General features: G+C 37.0%; 1 protein-coding gene across 1 annotated transcript in view; it reads right to left on the bottom strand.

The window, feature by feature from the left end:
* Positions 1-1,999: 1,999 nt before the first annotated feature.
* Positions 2,000-6,981, bottom strand: part of LOC118326626 (serine hydrolase-like protein) — a gene marked incomplete in the record, with an annotated part of 7,283 nt that continues 2,301 nt past the window's right edge. The window contains 6 exon segments of the mRNA XM_035659657.1: positions 2,000-3,390; positions 4,693-4,780; positions 4,882-4,958; positions 5,059-5,093; positions 5,209-5,288; positions 5,372-5,481. Of these exon segments, the coding sequence (XP_035515550.1) occupies positions 3,247-3,390; positions 4,693-4,780; positions 4,882-4,958; positions 5,059-5,093; positions 5,209-5,288; positions 5,372-5,481 (534 nt within the window).

Raw genomic sequence — 6,981 nt, 5'->3', positions numbered from 1 at the left:
CACTTTAATGTTGCAACTGGTAAAAGTGGGGCTAATTTTACCTAACTTATATACTGCTGAATAATATTAATATATATTCATATTATACCTATAATAATTAGATACATAACATTTTTGGTACATTTATAAAATTGTGTATCTATCCATCCATCCATCCATCCACCATCCAGGTTTAACATGCAAGACACTGTAGAAGAGGACGCGCTCCCTCTGTAGATAATAAAAACCCAACAACTCTTATTTTCAGGTTAATATAAAAACATATCAAATAATATTATATTCCAGTTGCTGCCAATAGATCCTCCTAAATGTTCCACACTGGACCTTTAAGATCTCCATACAGGACAATAACATACTGTCCAGATACCCAATATTATGCATATAGGCATATAAAATCTTCCAGTAAACTATTGTAAACTAACAATCTGTAATTTTATTCACCCCTTGAGATTTGCAGATTTCTACAGAAACACAAGCGCTCTAATGAGAACAATCCACTCGCAGTCACATTCACGTAGCATGGGCGTTAACTATGAAGCCTGATGGAAGTTAAGTTTTAAACTAGTGCAGCAACCAGATATATAACATCTATTTATGTTAGAATAAGGTCAGAATTCCCCAGCATCATGTTTCAGCCTCTTATAAAGACTGATAAAACAAACTCAGTGGGAAAAGAGTGAGACGCAGGTTAGTTTAGAAGTAGGGCGAGACTTCTTCTTTTGTAGTACGCTTGCTGAAACCTCCTTTGGTTTCCCCCCAAAACAATGTTAAATTATTTAATTTATATTAATCATTAATAATATTGGGAAAGCAACTAATAAAAAAAGTTGCATTAAGTTGAATTTTATTGAAATAAAGGACATTTTACATGGAGATATTCAGACTTTCAATATGAGTCACATAATAAAACAACCTCTTAACCACAGTTTGGATCTGCTTCACCAAAAATGCATGCTTTATTCACTAATGATGGTCAATAGTAAAATAATCAAATATTAAATTAATGCTAAACATTTAAGGAATCGTAGTTTCATAGATTTCCAGCTGCTGTGTTACAGGGGAAAAACGCCGTCAACAAGATATTGTGTTGAGTCCGCACTCGTCCTCTGCTCAAGCACACAACCTTTCTTCCCACAGCTCGCTATCGTTTGATATTAAACATGAGGATACACAATTCAGAGGAGCTGCTGCTAAAATATTAACGGGCAGCAGACATCTGACACTGTCTCAGTGCGTTTCAAACATTCCTCAAAGACAGCAGGTACAAGGTGATACAAGTACTGCCTGTGAATACACCTGTAGGGCAGCAGGAAAAGAGTTCAGCACAACACCAGACAACTGAGTCATGAGCCTGATGAAGATCTTCAACCTTCACTCGAAGAAACGTATGTGTGTTTGTTTGGAAGAACGCGTTTGATTACAAATAAAACATTGAACTTGAGATTGTGGCTCCATTAACATAAAATTTATTGTATAATTTGTTTTCCTACTGTCGATATGTTGTAAGTTTGTGGACTAACATCTAAAACTGGTTACGGTAAATCAACGTCTATTTTAAACTCACACCTTTAAAAAGAGATAATTAATTTAATTATTCTGTTAGAATGTTAAAATATGTAAATGTGTAATTTAAACCTCAATCACAATCTAAAATTAAGTTCTTTTTTTAAATACACTGTGAAGGCAATATTTTTTTGCTACAAACCATTACAAAGTAACACAACATGAAACGGGTAGAGTTGGATTATATATAGCTCTATATATGATCTACCGGTCATATCTATATTTTAGTTCTCTGGTACTGTCTAATTATTTGAATCACTTAATAATCCTATTAACTTTTTCTAAATGTACTCCTTTTGTCTGATTGTTTTTTGTTGTTGTTTGTCTTTTTTAATGGGGTTACATTGTCATGTCATCATTGCCTTGTGCAATATGTGGATCATTTGTTTGTATTTGAAGAAAAAGAACAAGAAAAACAGAAAACGAAGAAAAAAACTTGTACTTTTATATTTTAATTGTTCAAGGTCATAGTTAAAGGTGGTGTTGTACTGGACTACATTATATTGAGAGAAGTTTCTAATATTTCATCCTCCTTATTTACAAAAATGAGAGGGTCAGAATATCAGAAACGTCCTCAAAGCCCATCAAACCTCAATGCTAAAATATATAAGTGAACCAACACCCTTAAGAAAAACCTACTGTGAATGCACAGATTACATCAGCAGGCCAGCGTTGGCATTTGGCACACAGCTTAAGCTTTGATTGATGGAAATTGAGCCGAGTCTTGAGAAGTAAAGCTGACTCTCGAGTCTTAAAATTGCTACGATACAGAGGATAAAGATTTTAATTTGGGTAACAACATGACCCCTCCTCTGGGGCGATACTCAGGCCACATTTTACAGGTTTTTTTTTTCCAGAAATGGAAGAAGTCCTTTACAAGGAAGGAGAATTTGTAGAATTAAAAAAAGACAACACCTCTGATTCTGCTGCATCGATCATGCCTTTAAATCGTGTTTTTAAACTATCAGGAGTCCAACAGTGTTAAAGGAGTAAATGCTACATTGTTAACTAATGTTACTGTACCTCGCTATCATGAGCCAAACATGTTTTCAAGTGTTACATTTAACTGTTGCTCTCATATTGTCTTTGATAATTAAAGTGATGCGTTAAAGGATGATTAATTTCTGTTTAAATACATATTATACTATACTGCATTAACTCACTGCACCTCTGTCATCGATACTTGATACAAACCCTTTCACTGGATCAAAGAGCAAACTGAACCAAAACCACAGTCTAGCTGCCTTTTGCTGATCTGGTCTCTTCATCTCACTAAGCAACTGGAGTTAAAGAAATTAATATTTATATTGCCCACAATGCCCCTGTCACTATGACAACAATACACATTAATATCTAGTACACTATGTCAACCAAATGTAACATGAGTTGATGCTGTGGCAACTTACTCAGGTTTAAGCACCAAGGTGAGTGTAAACTAGGGTTGAGCAAGTTTACTCGGCTGAAAGGAGAATCCAGCTCAGGTAGCGTACAGGTAGAGTCATGTTTAAGCCCCGCCCATTCTGAGTACGGCTACAAATAGAGGCAATGTAGTTGGTTGAACAGATACAGACGAGTAGTACTTGCTCATCCCTAGTGTAAACAGTACAGTACAAAAACAAAAAGTTGTTAAAAACTGAGTTTGTGAAATGACTTAAGGCAAAATTGATGCTTTGTTTGTGTTTGCTATAACTTAGAGCTCAGTTCATTTGTTCGGTTTTCTGACTGTGACAACACTTTGGTCTGCAGGAAGTCAGAAACAAGAGGAGCGACGACTTCAGGATTGTTCAGATGAACGTGATGATCGCCTGGTACTGTCACCACCGTGTGCTGAAAGAAAGCGACAGAGACAATTAGAGAGATTAACGCAGCTACAAGAAACTTTAATTTTCTGTTGATTCTGGCAGCTCCCTGTGGACAAAACCAGTGGCAGGTGCAGAGAATGATATAGTATTAGTCTGTTAAAAACTCTTGTAATATGTTTGTGTGTGAACACTTTAATCTGCAAAGACAGATTTTTGGGCCACTTGGGGGCAGCAGAAACTGATTGTGAACACAACACTGAGACATCCTCACCTAATAATTTGATATGGTTAACCTTTTAGCAATTAGTTGTTTTTTTACACATCCAGCAGTTACAGAGCAACATTATCACTTACTGAAACACCTTTATTTATTTATGCTTAGTTTGTGTTTGTACATTGAGAGGAACGTAAAACCGGAGTCAAATTCCTTGTATGTGCGCACATACCTGGCCAATAAAAGTGATTCTGATTCGGGCGTTGCAAATGTAAGTCCAATATTCACTCTCTTTTAGCTCTTTTTTTGGTCTTCACCAACTCATGAGAGTGATATCGGGCTCTTTAGCAGGAATGGTAAGCGAGGATGAGATCATCGTATTGATGCTGGGATGTTTTTCTGACAGTTGCGCATTGCAAACAATCCAGCTGAGAACTGGTTCCAAATTAAACAGCGACTAAACAGTGGAGCTTTTTCACACTATTCTTGTTTCTACAGTGTGTTCAGACTCAGATAATAAAACTGTTCACGGTAACTGTGTCTGTTTAGCTTTTTGGTGCTGACCAGGTAGTGTACAGAGTGTTTTTTAGAGAACAAACAGTTGCCTGCTGTGGCCTAAAAACGATGCTATGAGAGCTGAACAGCAGCTAACCAACGAGCTCAACTCACTATAAAGCTCTGTAAAACCTGCAGGTTCTGGTGATAACTCTCGTTATCGTAGGTTGATCACTACGAGCGGCCCCGTTCACATCTAACACATTATAATTACATAAATATTGATTACAGCTGCTTTAAGCTTCTCCTTTGTTGCGCAGTGAAAGTCTGAATTTCACCAGCTGACTTGTAAAGAGACTTGGAGACGTCAAGTTTGTTTCTCTCTCATCAGAAGCACTTGACCAAGTTCCAGTATGTAGGTCAGTGTTGAGGTTCACAGCTATAAAAAAAATTCTGCTGCCTATGAGACACCGAGCCCGTACTACGCTGTTACTTTTGCATCTGTGTGGGTGTCTGTCTGTCTGTCTACTGGGCACAATTACACACACACAAAGGCTTAACGGCTAAAAATAAACACAAAGATGCAAGCGTGCCTACTTCACACAAACAGACACTCACATTTCTGTCCCTATAGGCCTGGAGAAGTGCTGATGTAAATTTCTTTTGATCTGGTTCAGCAAATATCTTCTCAAAGCCGTCTTCTGCTCTGGAAAGACAAAGAGAAAGATTGTATGTATATTTAGTAAGGTACAATCTACTGAGTTTAATACATGTTATAAAGAGATGTCAGGTGGAGGAACATCTTACAGCATAACTAGAACAGAGGCTTGTATCCTCGACTGCATCTCCAGACTCTGCTCCAAACTGATGCGCACTATGTTTTTCTGAAAACAAAAAAAACAGTACAGTATGGGCTGCGTACGACTCCTGTGGGAGAAATAAAAAGGCAAAGTGATGAGTTGGTGCAGTTCAGCAGTAACCTACCAGATTAATACGAAAGTCTCTGGAGAACATCACTCCTGCGAGAGAAAAATCCATTATATTTTCAGCAATAAGAGTAAAAAACATATTGAACTCATTTTATTCTATGAGGAAAAACATAAAAAAACAGAGAAGAGGAAGATAAAACTGTACCGTCTTCAACTTGAACTAGACCTCGCTCTAAAAGGATGTGCACAGACTGTTCAGACAGAGTTGGGTTTGCAGCCAACAGCCTGAAACGAATAAAAAGGCTTTTTTAGACAGCAGTTGTACAAACATTGTTGGATGAGTGGATGTTCAGTCGTTTGTGTAACACCTCTCGACTGCGTTTTTATAAGTGTAAACTCTTCTCTTTTCCTCTTTAGTCTTTTTTTCGAACTGAAGCATGTCATCAATCCCCTTTCTCATAACTCGAGGCACTTCTTTCTGCAAGAAAACAGACACAAATAATGAGGGAAGCAATTCAAAACCACTGACAAGAGTGGATCGAACAACACAGCCATTTGTGAAATATTATGGAGTAATGCAGTAATATAATGTGACTGCTAGGCACTGAGCCAAAGGACAAAACTGTGTCCGACTCAATTACATTGGTGACTAAAAGCATTTCTTGACTGTAATTAATGCCTTTCAAAATGTCAAACAACTTGTATACTATTTGTTTTTATTTACTCACAATCTAGAATTCCTCAGACATCTTCATGAAGCTGTAAACCAGCGGTCTCAAACTCAAATCTCCTGGGGGCACTAGATACGTCCCTAGGGGAGCTCCTATAACATGTTATTTTTATTTTTTTTCTCCCCAAGATTTTAATGCCAGGGTTTCAGCAGGGTTCATCAAGTTCAATTTAAGCCTTTTTAATAGTTTTCAAGGATTGGGAACTGTCCAGGAGAAGCTGTAAAACGTTGCTGAGCAGAGACACTTATGGACTACCTCACTTAGCTGGCTGCAGATCAGTGGCAGAAAATGGATGGATGGACCTGTTTAATGACCTTTTTATAACCACATAAAGCACAATTTAACTACCTGTTCTCAAATGGATCATTATATGACCTACCGTAATATATTATATATAGCCTAGTACAACTATATATATATATATATATCACCGTATATATAATATATACATCTAATTAATATTGTCTCCTGGATATGTGCATAAAACCACGGTATATGGATTTCAACCACTTAAAACTCACACAGAATTTACCTTAAGTTAATTTTAGATTTCCTACGCAGGAAAATATTTAAGATTTAAGACAAAATGAGGAGTTGTCCTCAAATAAAGTTTGTTTCACATGAAATTAATTCCCTGATTTTCAAGACTCCTTGAGGCCTGCAGATACGCTAACTGGATTTAATTCATGGAGACGCAGCTTTCTTTTCTGAGCATTCTATTACAACGGTCTCTGCTTTAGGTCAACTTTTATTTCAGTTAAGACATTTGTGTGGACTGGTAGATGTGCAGACAGTTCCCAAGTTAAATGTAATCAAGAAGCAACTGTCAAAGCAATTTTGAGCGTTTCTTGTAATGATTACCGGGTCTACAGTGAAAATAAATTCTCAGCATGAACAGAAGTAACCTTTAGTTACGGGTGTAAAAGCTGTGGAATACCAATCTTGTAGGTAAGATCCGTAGAATCCGCAGTACGACAGCTCCACCATCCTCAGGATACAGAGCCCTGAACTGTGAACAACCACAATATGGACCAAATATAATATAATATAATAAATATGTCTGTGTGTGAAAATATTAACAAGATGAAACAGGCTGTAATGACACTGTCACTCACCATTCCAGCTATGTTACCACCTGAAATAAATAAAAACATACAAACAGAAAGTGTCTGTAACATAAATATAACAAGAGATCACAAACATTTAAAATTGCTCTAACTCTGCTGTAAAGCTGCACTCACCCATGC

Source organism: Morone saxatilis, unplaced genomic scaffold (genome assembly GCF_004916995.1).
Source record: "Morone saxatilis isolate NCDOM2014 unplaced genomic scaffold, NCSU_SB_2.0 Contig17, whole genome shotgun sequence".
Taxonomy (NCBI): Eukaryota; Metazoa; Chordata; class Actinopteri; family Moronidae; genus Morone; species Morone saxatilis.
The sequence above is the reverse complement of the archived record's forward strand: the minus strand, read 5'-3'. Positions and strand labels throughout refer to the sequence as shown.